This window comes from Piliocolobus tephrosceles, chromosome 4 (assembly GCF_002776525.5).
Source record: "Piliocolobus tephrosceles isolate RC106 chromosome 4, ASM277652v3, whole genome shotgun sequence".
NCBI classification, from domain to species: Eukaryota; Metazoa; Chordata; class Mammalia; order Primates; family Cercopithecidae; genus Piliocolobus; species Piliocolobus tephrosceles.
Genome location: NC_045437.1, coordinates 157,750,320 through 157,768,905, shown reverse-complemented (window position 1 = coordinate 157,768,905; position 18,586 = coordinate 157,750,320). Strand labels below are relative to the sequence as shown.

Genomic DNA, 18,586 nt, shown 5'->3' with positions numbered 1-18,586 from the left:
CCTGAGTGTATCTATCAGCGACTGGGCAAAGCTAAGGCCAGGACTGAGGTGGGTAAGGAGCTAGTAAGAAGCTGGATTGGTCCTAAAGTCAGTAATGCATTAGTCACTGGCCAAGTGACAGGGTAAACTGACTCAGTCCCAGGAGATGGGTCAGGTAGACGCCAGCACAGTGCAGTTCCTCTGCCACTCTCCATTCCCATCTTACCTTCCCCTAGAATCTCCTTACCAAGGGAGAGCAGGCGGCGGGTGAGCTCCAGGGCACGGTGCAGATCACCCAACTGGAAGACAGCATAGCTGAGGTAGTCCAGCACCTGGGACTTGGTTGTGGTGGCCTCCTCCCCAGCATCAAGCTGCTTTAGCACCTGCTCCATCCACAACACTGTATGATAATAATCCCCTTCATTGTAGGCTGAGCGGCCCATCCCAAAGCAGTCATCCACACTCAGCATTGCCTGGTACTTGGTTCCTACAGCAAGGGAAGTAAATTGTCAGGCTCCAAAGAGCCCCTGGGTTAGGGAAAGAGATTCCCGCTTCAAGGAAAGCCTGGGCCACTGGATGGGGGGCACTACCAAGCAGAACCCCATCAGACATTTAGACCGCATATCCTAAAGGGCCGCTGACACAGTGAGCACAGACAGATGGCCCTGCCCTGGACTGGGGTTCACAGCCAACCTCACAGATTCCCCGTCCCCCAAGTGGGAAGGGGCCTTTTTAGGGGGAGCCCCCAAAACCCACCAGGAAGCATCGTTGAGGACAGTGGGAAAGTTCTGTGGACCACAGAGAAGAAGATGTCTGGTGGGCAGCTTGCCATATGAGTCTGGGGGATGGGAAAATTAGCTGAATATAAAAAACATAAATTTAGGTGGCAACCAAGCTATGGGTGAGGAAAATCGCTTGCAGGAACTCTAAGGAAAGAATGGAGAAGATGGCTGAGCCCAGAGCTCCAGGGAACACCTACCCAGAAAGAACAGACAATGAGTAACTTTGAGAAAGAACTAAAGATAGGAGAAACAGAGGGAGCGGGAGTGGTGTGAGAGACATCAAGGGAGGCCAAGAGCCAAGGTTGCAGTGCCAGCTTTGGCTGTTAAGTGGCAGGGACCTTGCTGAGTACCAGCTCAGTAGGTCTTATGACCAAAGGTCATCTGCTGTAGGGGGAGTGCTGGAAAGTGACCATGAAGACAGTTTCAAGCCAATATGAAGAAGCAGCTATAGGAAGATGCAGGATTTAGGGTGGGCTCAAGATGGGAAAGACTATGTGTGCGGTTCCTCAGAGAATAATGAGAAAGCAGATACCATGGAGGGGAAGTAGGGGCTGTCACTCTCCCTGGAAAGCAAGGAAGACTCCCCACGGCCCCATTAACAGCAACCGGGGCATGGCTGACACAAAAGAACTCAGAAAAGGCTCTTTCTGCCTGGAATGAAACCCCTACACAGTAGGCTAAGTGCTTTAGAAACCAGGGTCTGCTCACCCCGGTGGCTCAGGAACCAATAATGAGGAATAGGAAGTTGGGGAGAGTAAACACAAGATGAAGTCCATAGGTAGGCCAGGGATTAGGGGGCTCCTGGAGCCCCTTGTCCCTCTCCACAGGTCTCCTCTGGCTCTGCAGGCCCAGGAACCTACATTGATGGGGCAGAGTAACATAGCTGACTGAGCTGGGGCTCTGGAGCCGGACTAAGCTAGGTCTGTGTTGGCCTCACTAGGGCGCCCACCAATGTGTGACTATAGACAAGGTACCATATCTCTCTAAGTCTCAGTCCCCTTATCTCTAAATAAAGATAATATCATCACTTTTAAAGAGCTTCTTCCAAGAATTCAATGAGATGACATATGAAGATGTCTCCTATGATCCCCAGGATGCTAATGACCAGTAGCTATTATCAACATGTCTCCCAGATGCCAAGAATGCTAAGAATGGCTCCCTGGCACTCAGCATCCTCCCCAGAAGCCAATTCGAATGTCTACTCCCTGGAGAGCACTTGGGAGAGTGACAGCTGAGCTAAGTGCTGATAGGCAATCAGACATGGAGTAGCCCAGCTGACATGGGTAAAGGTATTCCTATAGAGGGGTGAGACAAAAGAGCTGAGTGATAGGCAAAGCTGAGTACAATGGGCAAGGAAGCCAGGAAAATGGAGTCACGCAGGACCCCAAAGATCACACACAGGAGGAGTTTGGGTTTAGCCTTGGAAATTAAGCATAGTAAGCAGGAACTCATGTGAACAAATGTATGCTTAAGACCATATGGAGGATGGTCTTAAGCAGTGAGCTGGAAGTAGGAGACAAGTCAGGATGGTATTTTGATAATCAAATTGAGAAAAAAATGGCTGTGAGGCTGGAGTCAGGGCATAAGTACAGAAGACATGAGAGAAGGAGGTAGAATCCATAGGCCTTAGGATTCTGGCTTAGGCAGCCAGAGGATGGAGGTCCTTTTTGCTGAGATAGAAGGATGAGGGGGAAGGTAAAGTGTTCACAAGGAGATGAGGATTTCAGTTCAGGACACATGAAGTTCGAGAAGTCCATTGAACATTCAAGTAGAGATGTCCCAAAGGCATCTGTCTACGCTGGTTAGAAGCTCAGGAGACAAACCTTGGCAGGAAACACAGATCTGGATGTCATCTACCTCACGTGATGGAAATGGCGGGGCTCACCTGGGGAAGGTGTTCAGGGAGAAGATGAGGTAAGGATGGAGTCCTAGGGAATAATTCCCTTCTGCTCCATATCCCTATTCAGGACACTCATGGGTTTGCTGAGTGAATGTGAGAGGTCAATGCCAGGGTGTGGTTCCCTTCTCCAAGCAACCAATCTCAAGGCTACAGGGTGAACAGATCTTGCAGGTGCCCTGAACTGCCCTCTCTCTAATGGAGTCTAAAGTGGGCAGCTGGGGCTCTGGAGCTGGAATAAGCTGGGTCTGCATGGGCCTCACACAGTGAATCGCTGGGTTTACTGGTCTCCAGTAGCCCTCAAAACATCTTCTTATAAACACTAACACTGGGAAGTCAGTGGGAGATGGGCCACTTGAGAGAAAATGACCACAGAGGCTAAAAGAGAAGCAGATATCAGTATCCCAGAATTCAAAGGAGAGAACATCACGAAGAATGAGGCAATCCATCTGTCAAATGCTGCTGTGAAGTTAAAGAACATTATGTGTGAACCTTGTTCTCTGCGTTTACCAGCCAAGTGGCCACTGATGAGCTTGCAAGAACAGGATCAGTGAACGGGGGGAAAAAGGCCAGATACTGTGAGTTCAGGAGTATACGGGAACCAGGAAAGTGGATAGAGTGTAGATTACTCTATCAGTAGCCTAACCAGGAGGGGAGAAGAGATGGATCAGCAGCAAAGACTCAAAAGAGTCTCAGATACTGAGGGAGGCAAGTGTAAGATGAGCAAGAATAGAGCCTATATGTGAGCTCAAGGGTAGAACCCGGAGAGGTGGAGACAGAATGTATAGGAGCAGAGACTGTAACTAAGAGGACTCAGGACAGGGGGACACTAAGCCCAGATCAGTCTTAGATGAAAAGACATTGGAGGGTAGGAGACAGGAAGCAGGTCTGAACGCAGATCTGTGTGGTGCTCTGGAGACAGAGACAGAGGGGGTTCCTGAGCAGCAAGTTTGGCTTTCTCTGAGACACAAGAGGAGAGGGCCTTGGCTAATACATGCAGGGAGGTGGCAGGGCAGGGGCTGAGGGAGAAACCTGTCATGGGAGAGGCAGTCTAACACAAAATGGTGAGCCAAGAGGTGCACCAGAGGTGTACCTCAGGGTAGAGGCCACAAGTCGGTGGTGGCTCCAACCTGTCCCGCCACTAAAGAGACACATGCGGGACAGGCAATGCCTGGAGTGGTGAATTACCTGGAAGTTCCCCTCTGGAAATTGTGTCTGGGTCCAGCCTGTATGTGTCCTGAAGTCTCATCAGGGCTTTGGCAGCTCCTATCTCGTCCTCATCAGTGGGGAAGAACTGCCGCTGCACAGAGAGGTTGGCGATAAAACCTTTCAAATGAGAGTTAGAACAAGAGATTACCCTTGATCCAGGGGCAGAATTCCACTTGGGACCAGAGAGGCAGCCACAGAGAGGGTCTCTGCCTAGTGAAATTTCCCCACCCCTTCCCTCAAAGGCTGTTGCCCCTTCCACCAGGAAGTTATCCCTGATTACTCCAGTCTATGGGGACTTTTCCTTTCTTAGTCCTCACTGTACCTACTGCCTGTGCTACTCTTTGGAACTAAGTAGAAACAGCCCCCCATATTGGTTAATATTTAGGAGTCTAGAAGTCTTGGCTCCAAAGCATTTAGTCAGAGTTGGTGGAGACAGAAGAAACAGAGGATAGAGAGGGTAACTGAGAAGAGCACGGGAGAGGACTCAGGGAAGAACTGTCAACCACTCAGTGGAAAATGAATCCCATCGAAAACCTTGATCCAGGGTAATTGGGCCAGTCAGGTAAACACAGACTTCCAGCCCCCATTTCAAGTTGAGGAGTCCAAGGGACAATGGCAGTTAACTAATGAAGCCGAGCTGGCTACTCATTACTGACTACTGGTACTTATCATCCATAAAGGTGATGATGAAAGTCCTGGAGGTCATCCCCCTCCCCCTAGGTTGACAGCTGAGGGACCACCTAGACAGGCCAAGGACCAAGGTGGGGCTGCACCAGCCCAGCAAGGTCGGTCCCCTGAGAGACCATGGTGGGCCTATTCTCCTCTGTACTCCCACCACTCAGACCTGCAATGAGTTCAGGGCATGGGCTCTCCAGTTATGGTGCTCAAGACCACAGCCTGAAGCCTGGGAGCGCTTTTGACCACAGAAGTACTCCAAGGAGGCTTTTCTGGGACTCCAAGCCCTAGCTGTAAAGTAAGATGTGTACCTCTCACAATCCCAGGGCTCCAGGTGGGAGCCAAGCCTTCCCAGGGTGACTTAGGGCCTTCAATTCTGCCTCTAAGCTGAGAAATGAGAGGGGAACAAGGCCATTCCTTCCCCAACCTCTCCTCAAGAGTAGCTATATCCACTGCAACCTGTGACTTCAGACCGAAACTTCCACTTCCAGCCATAACTGGGGACAGGGACCAAGAAGCTGTAACCCTGCCTTCCTTGTCTTCATAGCTACATGGTCAGGGACTCTGAAGAGTTTAGAATCTGGTGGGGCGGGGGTAGGGGAACATGCTGCCAGGAAAAGCCACACTGTCAGCATGCCCCATTCATTTCAGGGGCAAGAACTCAAAGTCAGAGATGAAAACAACCAATTATTCTCTGGGCCTGACCTAACTCCTTCCAGGTAATCATAAGGTTTTCCAAAGGAACCAGATGATGGTGTGAGTGTAGGGTGTGGAGAACAAGATTGGAGAGGGGAGGTCATCTGGGTAGGCTTAGTCTCCTGCCGTGCAGCCAGAACAGCCTGTCCCAAGCTGCAGGCCCAGGCGGAGAGGCGGGAGTCTGGGAAAGGCAGACGTGGTTTCTGGAGGCAGTGAGCTCACTGGGCACAGCTCCAGCCTGGCTGAGCTCACCAATCCCTCTCCAGAGGCCACCCTGCCCCCAAGCCCAACCCAGTCTGGCCACATGGGCTAAAATGTCTCAGCCAGAGAGACAGCTAGTCTGAAGTTAATCAGCACTCACAACTCAGAGAAAAGAGGCAGTGAAGAGCTGGGTACAGTGACTCTGTGCCTATAGTCCCAGCTACTCAAGAGGCTGAGGCAGGAGGATCACGTGAGGCCAGGAGTTCAAGGCTGTAGTGTGCTACGATCACACCTGTGAATAGCCACTGCACTCCAGTCTGGGCTAATACAGTAAGACCCTGTCCCCTAAAAAAAAAAAAAGGCAGCTGGGCGTGGTGGCTCACGCCTGTAATCCCAGCACTTTGGGAGGCTGAGATGGGTGGATCACAAGGTCAAGAGATCAAGAACATCCTGGCCAACACATGGTGAAACCCCGTCTCTACTAAAAATACCAAAAAAAAAAATTAGCTGGGCATGGTGGCACGTGCCTGTAGTCCCAGCTACTCAGGAGGCTGAGGCAGGAGAATTGCTTGAACCCGGAGGCGGAGGTTGCAGTGAGCCAAGATTACGCCACTGCACTCCAACCTGGTGACAGAGTGAGACTCTGTCTCAAAAAAAAAAAAGGCAGTGACTCCAGAGGACTAAACCCAGGGCTAGGAGTTAGGAGAGCCTACCTCCAGGCCCACCCTACCATCTCTTCTTATTGACAGGAAAGTATTAGGGCATAAAAAGTATTATCACAATAAAAGCATCAAGTATAGTTTAAAGCTTTTAAAAAGTTCACAGTCTGACCTGTAAATATGACTTCTAAGAATTTACCCTAAAAAAAAATCAGAAGTATACACCAAGAAATATGTAAAAAGGTGCTGATAATTCAGAAAAAATCCCATATCCAATTACTTGACCCATTTGACAGTATTATGACAGATTATCACCATCTGATAGGTAATCACCATCCAGACATTAAAACCACGTTGCAGAAGAACACTGAATAGCATACAAAGAAGCTCACCTGGTCAACATGGTGAAATTCAGAAAGAATTTTTTCTTCTGTCACAAATCTACCAACAGATACACTTTGTTTGTAAAAGATATGAATAGGAATGAATTTAGATGAGACCTATGCTCCCCAACTTGCCCTGGTCCCACCATCCAGCCCACTTGACACTTGTAAATTCATTTGTGCCTCCAAGCAACTGAGTTTGCATGCCCTGGTATGTATGTATGTACAGTTCCATTTTTTAATGTATACGCATAGGTAGAAAAACTATAATTTTAATAATGCTCACCACTGGGCAATTGGATTAAGAATTGTAATTCTCTTGTTTTTGTGTTTTCCAACTTTTCTATAAACATGTATCACTAAAGTATAATCGGAAAAATGTCATTAGCAAAAAATAAGAAAAGACAGACACTAAAAAAAGGACGCTAAAAAAAGAACTAACCATCATTAGACGTTAAAAACCAAGGACGGCCAACTTCCAGGTCCCCACAGAGAAGGGAGAGAGCCATGAGACCAGCAGGGTCCTGTTTACATAATGCGCTTGCCCACCAACACCCAGACCCAAGACAGGCTCAGACACAACAGCCCAGGCATGAGCACACGAACATATGGGCTCACTCAAGCACCTGCTCACCATTCCTCACCTGCAGCTGAGTCCTGCAGGACAAGGTCCTCCAGCGCAGGCCAGTCTGTGTTTAGCCGCTTCACCAGTTTGTAGGCATTCACAGGGTGGGCCAGGTAGCCCTCAGCATCAGCAGCTGACTTGCTAGTCAAGGCTTCCATTTTGTTGGCCCAGCTGTGGAACCAGAGGAAAAGGAAGAGTAATGCGTCCACCCACATAGGTCTTGACCTGTGATAATTTCCCTGGTGAGAATTCCCTGGTGCCAGGTGCTGGGGCCCTTTTCATCAAGAGGCAATGAAAAATGAATACAGTAACTCCCCACAGTTACTTCTAGCCCCTTAATCTAGATAAGAGCTGGGACCCCCAATTTAAGGGAAAAGGTCTTAAATACAAAATAAACACTGACTCCTTAGCCCATGCACTTAGCTCCTCTCAAGGACTGACATGAAGTAACCAGGCCAGCCCCACATCACCCTCTCAAGGGTTTCCTCTAATACGCTGAGTGGCTTCCTTGTTCCTTGAGGGGCAGAAGGGAAGGAGGGCCAACTAAGGATGGTATGGGGACTTAGGACACCTCTTAATCTTGGAAAGCTTGGCTTCCTCCACAAGGATGTACTCCTTCAGAGACTGCACCAGCTCTTTTTCTGCATAAATCAGGTCAGTCATGTGCCCTGCAAGAGAGAGAAGAAAGGCACCAGTGAGAAACAGAAGAGGGATGTCCAGCCTCCTTCCTTGGAGCACAGAATACCAGCACAGAAGCAAGTCCCCTAGGATAAGAACACGTAAGCTCTCTGGCGATCATGGGGACTTGGAGTTAAAGGGGGCCTAGGCACTCATGGGGTCCTATCTCCCAACATCAGGGAGAAAGAGGCAGAGGCACCAGTTAGACATTTGAGATAGATGCACTGGATGTCACTCAAGAAGTAGACCTAAATCTCATTCTCCAACTGTTACATAGCTGGTCATGACACTCGGGCATGGATATCCTAGGGGCACATCACAGGATAAAAAGCTCTGAACTTTAGGTCAGAAGGACAGGAAAAGCTTGATCCTCAGGATACAAAGGATTTGCTGCTCAGAACCACTCTCTGGTCCATGGGCAAGGTGGTCAAAAAGACCAGAGAGCCCAAGTGCAGCCTGCACTTCCCAGGGAGAAAGACCCAATTCAGACAGTTGGCTTCCTGAACAACCAGATCACTGGGATCGTACAGGGGAAACCAGCAACTCTGCCAGTTTCACTCTTCTCAGAACTGGTCAAAACCAGTTATTAAGGCTATCCCACTCTAAATGAGAACAGGCTGCAGCCAGAGATATCCGTGGCATGTGAGCCAAAGTGTCAGGGAGACGACAGTCCTGTTGGCACGTACCAATAGAGGTGAAGAATTCGGCCTGCACACAGCTCAGGACACCAAACCAGGCCATCAGCAATGCAGACACCCAGAGTTTCATGGTCACAGAGGGAAGTGTCTGAAAGGCATTCAATGACAATCACTGGATCAACAAAATGAAAAAGTAATTTAGGTGAGGAGACACATAGGCATGTGAACACATATGCAGATAATCAAACATACCAAAATCCTGGCCTAGCACACAGAAGCTAAAAAGGATAAACAGCAGAAAGAACAAAGCGCATGCAGCCAGTGATGTGTGCTCAATTCTGGTCCCTGCTCTGGGAAGCCATATGCCCTAGGGAGAGAGCCCATCCTCTCTACTCCCAGCAACCACCTGTACCACGGGAAGGTGGAATCACAGGGCGGTATAGTCAGCTCTGGTTCCATCGGTCTATCAGTCCAAGATTCTGGCCCACTCCTTCTTATTTCACAGACTGCTGTTTGTTACTGTCTTATCTTCCAAGACATACGCCAGGACAGCGCCAGGTTCTAGGGAACAAGTCCCTGCCCACAAGGAGGTAACAGTACACGAGAGACAATAACAGAAAGATAATTTGACACAATATCCTCCAGGGTACCAACACCCAAACTAAGGTGTACAACAGATGGCCAGCCAGAAGAGAAATAAAACTAACCCCTCCCAGTCTGCACCTGCCAGAGAAAGAGCAGTCAGGGGAGACAGTCTTCTGGGCAGACAGTGTTCTTCCTGTAGCAAGGCTCCTTGGCAGACACTGTCCTCACTGGCCCGTCACCATTCATTCACAAATATTTACTGAAGACCTGCAGATGCCAGGCACTGATCTAGGCACTCAGGATACAAAAATGAATATGCTACACATGGCCAAAACCTCAGGCTGGGCTGCTGACATGGGAAAGGGGCCAGCTACTGTCTTCTCATCAGCCCAGAAATAGGCACAACCTGAGACAAGCCCCACTGGCAGTAACCCTCAGTCCACAACAGAAACTTCAGATATCGTCTTCCCAGCTCAGCCACGCAGCCTAGACTGTGCTGGAGGATTAGCACCCATCTGTACCCCAGCTCTGCCAGTCTTCTTCCTGCCCTGCTTTTGAGCACCCTACTGGAGTGCTCAAATGGAAATTTACTAAGAGAAAACAAGCAAAACAAAGGAAATACATAAGCCTTATCTGACAGAATTCTAAGTCTAAGCTAATGCCAGTTCATCAATGTTTTGCCTGCCACACTTGATTAGACACACAGCACACCCACCATTCCTCATCTTACTCTTTCAGAAGAAATCCTAATCCATTGAGATTCCAGGTTAGGCTCAGAGAAGGCCAACCACAACTCCCATCTGCAAATGGCATCCTCTATCACAAGGAAAGAATAAGTGACTGGCCCCATGTGTTCATGCCTATGCCAAATGCCTGCCGAGCTGACAGTCTTCCTATCACAGTCTAGGTGTAGGGGTCCCAAGACACACAGGACAATTATCTTTCAACCTGGAACCTGCTGCAGGGTAGACAGTATTGTGCTGAGCAGTCCATTAGGGAGTCAGAGCAGCAGAAGAGAGCAAGTCATCAAGAGAAAGTGAGTAGGCCTGGGCTGGCCCTGAGGCAGAGTCCAGGCCCTCTTAGTTCTAGCCACAGGTCTGCTTCAAGGCCTTACTATACTGTCTTCTCTATCCCAGGATTTCAGAAGGCCTCTCTCTTGCTTGCACAAGCCCCTTACACCTAAGGGATTGGGTGTCTGTTCCTTGTTCCTCAAAACACTTGACTGGCTCAGGCTCAGCTCCTTCTGTATGTATGTAGGGAGGGGACAGTGAAAACATAGAGCTGGGAGGATGTATCTGTGAACAGAAAGGGACCAACTGACTGCTCCTCAGAGCTGGGGTGGTGGGAGAACAGAGCCCAGGCAGGATTCCAAACCAGACATGGTTGGAAGTGGGGAACCCAGCATCTCTTCCCAGGTGTGTCTCCAGCTACAGTTGCATACCTTTTTAGAGGCCAGATAAATTCCAGGGAGGAAGTCTGTCCATTCCTTTCAAACTATTCTGCTCCTATCATCTATGGCTCATACCTCACAGCACTCAGGGAAAAGCCAGGTTTCTTCATTACATGAATACCAGCTGTCATTTCTCTGGAATGTGCGATCTGGCTTAGACTGAGCCCATTCTTGAATCTCAGCCTGGAGGCAGAGCCTCAAAGAATTACAGATGGGGTTTGGGCAGAGCCTCAAAGAATCACAGGTAATCACAGATGACTTGCCTACCAAGAGCCTGCAAAGTCTTGCTCTGGTGGGAAAAGTGGATAACTAACTCTGCTAGCCTGGAGAGCTGGGCACCTCCAAGTAGCAGCTCCCAGACTACCACATCAACACTGACATCTCAGGCAGGGGTACTCTGGAGCCCTACCCCATTTCTCCCAAGCCTGGGCCCCTTAACTCAAAAGGCTCTGTACAAAAAGTCCTCTAATTAGGGTTAGACTGGGAAGAGGCAGCATCCAAGAGGGACTGTGCCCCACAATGTGGGAAAGGCCAATCCCCATCCCATCTTATAACTATGCCCACAGCTTAAGACAGAGTAGGTGAAAGTATGTGTACCTGCTGAGTGCCCCTACAAAGTGTCCAGTGCTGCCAAAAGCCCTGCCAGAAACCCTCAAAATCCAAGTGGAATATGTCTGGAGGTGAACAATGTCAAACTCTCTTTTATGAAAAACGAAGTGACACCAGCCTTGAGCAGAAAACCAATACTGAGTTTTATCTGTGCTGCATGCCCAGAGTTTAGAACAATGCCTGCCTCATACCAGGAACACAATGAAAAATACTTCACCTCAGACTTGTTCAAATTAGGAAACTACAACAATAGAAGATTTTACATTTCTTCTATACAATGAGTTTTTATGGAGTATATTAAGAATGAATACTATATATCGACATGGAGAGATGAAAGCATACTGTTAAGTGAGAAAAGTGGGCCCCAAATAATATGCACTCTATAATTCCATTTTGGCAGGGAAAAATTAATGTATGGGTGTATACAGAGAGATGCAAGAAAAGAGTTATACGTCTGGCTCTATCTTGGTGAAATAATTTCTTTTTAGTTTTATGCTTATTTGTTTCTCTACTCTTTCTACAAGAAATTCTATAGCAATTTTTAAAATTATTTTATCATATGCTTAAAATGTAAAGAAAACAAAGCAGGTCCTTCTCAAATAGACTCCAAAGGGGCCCTGCCCGCCCCAGTGTTTGGACCCCCACAGGGAGGTCCTGCAAAACCTGCCAACATCCCAGCAACAGTGAGTCACCCATCAGGCAACTGGCACTGTTTCTAAACACAGGGCAATTCCAAGACATACACCAGAGGTCCCACCAAGCCTGATCTTTGGAAAAGACATTGACAATCTGGCCAAATGGCCATGAAAAGATGTTTCCAGCTGCAAACCAGCAGTGTCCTTAGCTTCTCTCCTTACCTCATCAGGCAGACCCTCTGCCAAGCTCCCAGCTGCAACCCAAATGCAACAGCTTGAGTTTTAGCAATGTATTTAACAGCCTAGAGACAGAACATGAGCTTGCTGAGAACAAACTGGTCTTGCTTGGCACTGAGCAAGAAGCTGCCTGCCTTCTATGAAGGGGGAAAACCTAACTGGACACGGCTCCCCACCACCCCCAACTCTAGGATAACAGAGCTGAAAGGACCTGTGTGTTCAGCCTAAGAGGATCCAGAGGTTCCAGGAGACCCTGCCACCAAAGCATGTGGATGTCCATTCAGGTCCATAAGCTGCTGTCACGGCACCCTAGGCAAGTATGGGGGGCACCCTACTCTCCTGAGCCTCAGTCATCACCCTGATCTGAGCCACCCCTAACTTCCCCTACAGCCATCCTGGCCCCCACTACACTGGCCTCTCCACATCTCATCTGGCCTTCCTCCCACCTCTGCTCTACAAAGTAGCCAGCATGGTTTATCAAAGCCCTCCTTTGGCTCTCTACTGCCATCAGGATAAAGTCCAAACTCTTTAGCCCAAAGAGGGCTTTTGACTGTGTGACCAGGCCCTGCTGCCCTCTCCAGCCTCATCTCACCATGCCAGGTTTCATATCTTCAACAACTACTTTATGTGAAAAATATTCTCCTTCACCAAGAACCTAATAAAGCCAAGATGTTTATCTGTATCTATCCACATACATTCTCTATCTAGTACATGAACAGTGGTTGACCTCCACTTTCCCACCTGGATACCATCAACACCACCACAAAGTCTTGCTTCAGTAACTAGACAATGAAGTAGCAGAGAAGGCTGTTAAAACCGACATGCAAAACCCAAGTTGGGTTTTCAGTCATAGTCTCAGCAGAGGCTTGGCAGTCTGGATGAGACTAACTCATAAAAGGGAACTACACTCGAGGATAAAATCCATATACCACTATATTGGATGCCTCTTATGTCCCACCTTGCAACCTCTTGGTCTCACCTGTCTCCCAGGTCCCAGGGTATTTACTTTGCCTCAGCTCAGTGGTGGAGACTATCCAGGCCCAAGCTAGAATCTCTGGCTCCTCTCACTATCTCCAGACTGTTGAAGTACCAGACCGGTCTCCCCAGTGGCTACCAAAGGGCCCTCGTAGGGTAACCGAGTACATCTCTGTGCAGAGTAGCCAGCTTGCTAAAACACCACCTCCCATCCTCCTTTATATCTCACTTTTTTTTCTTTTATTTTTTTGAGACAGTCTCACTCTGTCGCCCAGACTGGAGTACAGTGGCGCAATCTTGGCTCAATGCAACCTCCACCTCCCAGGTTCAAGGGATTCTCCTGCCTCAGTCTCCCGAGTAGCTTGGACTACAGGCGTGTGCCACCATGCCCAGCTAATTTTTGTATTTTTAGTAGAGACAGGGTTTCACCATATTGGCCAGGCTGGTCTCAAACTCCTGACCTCAGGCAATCCACCCGCCTCGGCCTCCCAAAGTGCTGGGATTACAGGCGGGAGCCATCGCACGGCCTGAGCCATCACACGGGCCTGCACCTCACTTTTCTTTTCCCTCACCTTGGCTGTCCTGCAATTACACCTTCCAATAAAGCATTAAGTACTTAAGCTCTGTCTCAGGCTGTTTCTGGGAACCTAGTCTGAGATAACCACTATTTGTTTCCAAAAATCTTTCATTTCTATTATCTAATTCTCACCCAAACCTTCTAAGCTAGATAAGTACCTCCATTTCAGATATAAGATAGATACAAATGACAAACAGCTGAGGCTGAGAGAGAGTTTCCTGCATACCTGACATCTGACAACAAATCAATGACAGAACCAAAAGTCAAATGCAAAACACACTCTGCTAGATATTGCAGCCATCCAGTCCTACTCAGTAATCTGTTACCTTAAAGTGCAATGGACTCCCAAACAGGGGAGCCACACTTTGCCCAGGAAGAGCATGCCTGCCCAGGTTAAGGACTTTATCATGGGTTACACCAAAGGTTCATAAAGCGGGTCCATGACATCCCTGGCTGGATCTCACCAGAGGGAGGAATGCAACATGGACCCAGAAAACAGCACCCTGGTCCCTTAAGTTCAGATGGGCAGTCACTTCTACCTTAGACAAGACAGCACTCACAAATAACCAGCCAGTCCAGATCAGGGCAAGGCAGTACAGTCGAATGGATAGGCACACCTGCCCTAGGGTCAGATATACTAAAAGTTAAACCCCGGTTCTATACCACTTCCCAGCTTTGTGACCTTGGACAAGTTACAGGATTCCTCAGTTTCCCCATGTATATAATAGAGACAATACTAGGACCTGTATCTCGTAGGGCTGTTGGAGGACTGAATATGATGACAGATGTTGGCAGGTAGCCCCACACTAGGCATAATTTATGTCAATCATTAGTACCAAGGGCAGCAGAGAAACATCAGTGGACCTGAGGCAGCCAGCTGCCCAGCCCAAGTCAGCTGATTCCTGGGTGAGAAAGAAGGTCCAGACTAGGGGACAGTGAAGATGCACACAAGGCAGAAATTGGGCGATCTCCACGTCCCAGGAGCTCAACAAGAGATGAAACATTTAATTCAGGAGAGACTGGAATCAGGTATAATGTAGTACATTGATCATCAGGGGATAACCTTGGAACTGGTCAATCACTGGTTCTAAAGCTCATCAAGCAATGTCCTCTAGCAAAAGGCAAAGGACTGGACCAATACTCTAGGATCTCACACACTTACATGCCTCTGGTCTGCTCATTCCAGGCTCCTACAAGTACCCAGGCCTGAGGATCTCCGCTACACCCCGGCCCTCAGAGTGCCAGGTACAAAACAGGCCACACTCTAAGCAAGCACTTCCTGAAAGGTCCAGAGCAGATGCTGGTCTCTTACCAGTTTCAGACAGATTCCATCTGAGCTGGAGAGCATTCTACCCAAACACTTAATCCTCTGCCCTGCAGTGACACCAACTGAACAAGAACTCTCTTCTAGAGCTCCAGTAAATCATCCAGACTTTTCATTCCCCTCTGCTCTGAGGAAAAAAAAAAAAAAAAACAACTGTCTTTCTATCCTTCATTCCATGTCCCTAGCACAAAGCCCACAGACCACAGGACCTTCCAGCCCTCTTTGCTCCAGGACAGGCTGATGTCTTACCCTAAGGAACTTCAAATGTCCAAATTGTTAGATGTGAGCAACTTTCCCGAAGTTTAACTCTCATTCCAGCACTCTGCTGGGCTTGCATGTACTTGCATCACAGCTTTTCCTGCCAACTTCCATCTGCCTAACAGTAAACTCTTGACAGACCCCAGGAGCCAGGGACACACCTCCTAGCCCTCTGCACACTATCAGCCAGCGTGGCCACAAATCAGCCAAGGCCTTGCTTACAGTCTCAGACCCTCCCAAGGATGTGGGAGGGCAGAGTGAAAAAGGGAGGCCTTCTTAGGAAATGAAGAGACCCTAGATTCCCTCAACCGACTCATTCCTCAGAGCTGCACCCACGTAGTCTCTTCCTTTGATGAGCACTCACAGCTGGGCTCCTCCCCTGGCACACAGCCAGCTGCCAATATGAAGCAGCAATCTCAGAGTACGAGCTACCCACAGGCAAGAATAGTGCCTCAGCCACCTCTTCTCTCTCCTCCCTCGTGCCAGCCCCAGGCACGCTCTAGTCAGAAGCCAAACAGGCAGGAGGCACACAAGGGATGAACTGAGATCAGCTGGGGCCAGTCTAAACCAGTGACTAAGTAAGCACTGTCTAGAGTACCCCAATGCAGAGCTTTCAACAGGATACAAGGGCCTATCACATGCCACAGACAATGTCTCAGCTAAGCTGTCACCAAGTCTCCCTGCTAAGCTCTTAAAGAACTAGGGTGATCCAGTATGACAGCATCTTTGGGATGAGGCCCCCAGCCAACTCACTCCATCCTTGCTACGTGGCTTCATTGGCTGGGCCACACAGTGGACACTCCACTGTGTAAGAACAAGGAGGCCCTAAAAGAAAAGAATCCAAAGATCAAACATTCTGTGAGTGGGGAGAAGCAAACAGAGAGACTGGGCCCTGAGGCCCAGAACCACAGTGAGAGGCTGCACCTTGGGCACTTCAGGGGCAGTTTAAGTACAAGCCAAAGGAAATCTGAGTTCATTTAACAGAGACTAAATTATGAAACCCATTAATGTCAGATGAGATATAGGCTGAGAACAAGCAGCAGATCCCAAAAACATCCTATAAATTCTTAGGTGGACAATGGATCTCTGCAAAGTCTGGGATACTTAAGAATGCCCCAAGTTACAAAGTGACGAACTCCAGCCCTTGCTCTTAGGACAGGATCTCCTACAAGAGGGCTGAGGCTGTGAGGCCCCAGGTAGTCTAGATCAAGAAGCACAAATCTCGGGTGTCAATCTACAGCAAAAGACAACAATTTCAGTCTTGGGAGGGATCCCAATGCTCTCCTGCATCATCTGTTTTTCCTTTTTTCTTTTTTCTTTTTTTTTTTTTTTTTTTGAGGGGGACTCTCGCTCTGTGGCCCAGGCTGGAGTGCAGTGGCGCGATCTCGGCTCACTGCAACCTCTGCCTCCCAGGCTCTTGTGATTCTCCTGCCTCAGCCTCCCGAGTAGCTAGGACTACAGGCACACGCCACCACACCCAATTTTTTGTATCCTCCTGCACCATCTTAAAGGGTCAAATAGAACACAAAGGCCAGGTGCCCACGTGGGCTGCCCAGCAATACCTGAGGCAGGAAGTGTCCTGATCCAGGCTCATGCTGCGAGGGCCAACTGGGCATCTTACACGTGCACGGCACAGTACCAGGCACATCGTCTCACTCCAGGGTATTGTGGACAGCGTCCGTGGACAGCTATCCCCTACAGAGTTCCTTCCCCATCACCTTGCTTCCACTACAATGCCATAAGGAATGGCATTGGCCAAGGTCTCTGCTCCCACTCATATAGGCTGTTCCTCTGTCCACAGTGCCCTTTTGCCAGCCTTCCTCTGACCACTCCAGCTCATGGGTCACCTCTTCCGGTAAGTCCCCTGGCCAGAGGCAGCCAGTCCTCCACCAAGTACCCACAGCCCGCATTCCCTTCCAGCACAGCGCTCACCACACCGCTCCGGGCCAGGACCTTCCCGCTCTTCCAATCCGCCTGTCGCACTGGGTTAGAAACTGCTTGCGGTTTCTGGCACACAGAAGGGTCCCGTTTGTTGAATTAGTTAACGAATTATCACGGGTCTCCGCAGCTGCCAAGGAAAAACAACGCAGGTTCCACAAGGATGTCTGGGGGAGAAAAGACTTTCTGATCCAATGGCCCATCTAATGGGCTCCAAGCTGGACCCTGCCAGGACAAGACCTCGGACTCCCAGTCCCTGGGAGGGTGCAAAACGGGCCTAGCCAATATGAAGCGGCCCCTCAGGGCCAGGCGGACGCCGCACCCCTGCTCCCAACAGTCAGCAGCCCGGGGTCAGGCCGCCACTTCCCGGGAGTCTGACAGGGAAGGGCGGCCAAGTTCCCAGGCCCGCCCGACCGCCGAGGGGACTGCACGAAGGGCGCCGCTGACCTCACCACCCTGAGCTCGGGAAGGCTTGCGGGCGGCGAGACAAGAACCCAGACGGGTGCAGAAACAGGGCGGAGGGCGCAGCGTTGCGGCCCGGACTGCTTTGCGGGCGGCTAGCAGCGCGACCCCTGGCCCCGTCCCCGGCCCCTCTCAGCCCCGCGCGGGCAGAACGCACCGCCTGGCGACCCCAGCCTGCGCCCCAGCCCTGGGGTTGATCTGGCGGCTGAGCGGGCGGGGCGCTCACCTGGACACTCGCAGCTCCCGGCGTTTCCAGAACCTCCCGCGGCGTCGCCCGGTCAGCTTGGCGCCTCCTCCCTTGGCGACTCCGCCTCCGGCCGCGGCTGGGGCTCCGCCCACTTGAGCCGCCGCCACGTCCCCACCTCACGCTCCACACGCCCGCCGGCGTCCAGGCTCTGAGCTCCGGGGGCTCCGGCGGGGTTCGCAGTTCTCTGCGACCCCTGGGAACGCCCAGGCTACCCGACCTCGCGGGAGCGGGAACCGGAGCGTGAAGCTAGAGCCGGAGCTGGCGGCCCGCGCCCTTCATGCCGCCCGCAGCCCACCGCACGTACTCCGCGCCCGCCTGGCTTTGGCGCCCCCAACCTGCGGGCCTTGGCCCGCCCTCCTCCCCAGCCCCTGGGTGCCTGGAGAGGTCGCCACGACCCGATCCCCGCGCTGGGGCTGTAGGGAGAGCGTCCCTGGAGTCTGACGGATTTCCTTCCCTGCCTGCGCTCATGCCAATGCCTGGGGGGCCCTGCCGGGTACACGGGCCCCTTCTTCCCAGCACTACCACAGGGAGGCTGTTACAGGAGGCTGGGGTCACCCCGGCTAGGAACTGGGTATCAGGAGAGGAGGCAGACCAGTGGAGAAGACCCTGGGGAAGACTAGAGACCTGGGGCCCACCCCCTGGAGACCAAGATTGGGAGGCCCATTCCCAGGACCGAGCTCCCAGAGGGGTTCAGAGAGTCCTGGGCTCTGGTTCAGGCAGTCCTGGTGGCATGTGCAGGGGTGATGGATTGATGAGAAGGGGACCCATCAAAGGCTGGGGGGGCCGGGAGGGCGGTAACAACCTGGGGCACACTGGGTTGCCAAAACCCTTCTTTATGCCATGTGCTAAAAAGAGTGGACACCTGGT

At 50.5% G+C, this 18,586-nt stretch overlaps 1 protein-coding gene across 4 annotated transcripts in view; it reads right to left on the bottom strand.

Annotated features, from left to right (window-relative positions):
- The window catches only part of P4HA2 (prolyl 4-hydroxylase subunit alpha 2), a 34,992-nt gene extending 17,244 nt beyond the window's left edge, over positions 1-17,748 (bottom strand). For 3 of the 4 annotated variants that reach the window (XM_023196605.3, XM_023196595.3, XM_023196614.2), the window contains exons 1-7: positions 17,699-17,748; positions 17,005-17,140; positions 8,471-8,570; positions 7,678-7,774; positions 7,126-7,277; positions 3,847-3,984; positions 227-466 (exon numbers count right to left, since the gene is read on the bottom strand). In XM_023196605.3, the coding sequence (XP_023052373.2) occupies positions 227-466; positions 3,847-3,984; positions 7,126-7,277; positions 7,678-7,774; positions 8,471-8,552 (709 nt within the window). In that variant the 5' untranslated portion in view covers positions 8,553-8,570; positions 17,005-17,140; positions 17,699-17,748. Of the gene's footprint in view, positions 1-226; positions 467-3,846; positions 3,985-7,125; positions 7,278-7,677; positions 7,775-8,470; positions 8,571-16,615; positions 16,780-17,004; positions 17,141-17,698 lie in introns of those variants that run through there. The other variant, XM_031935496.1, reaches the window with a different exon arrangement.
- Positions 17,749-18,586: the final 838 nt, after the last annotated feature.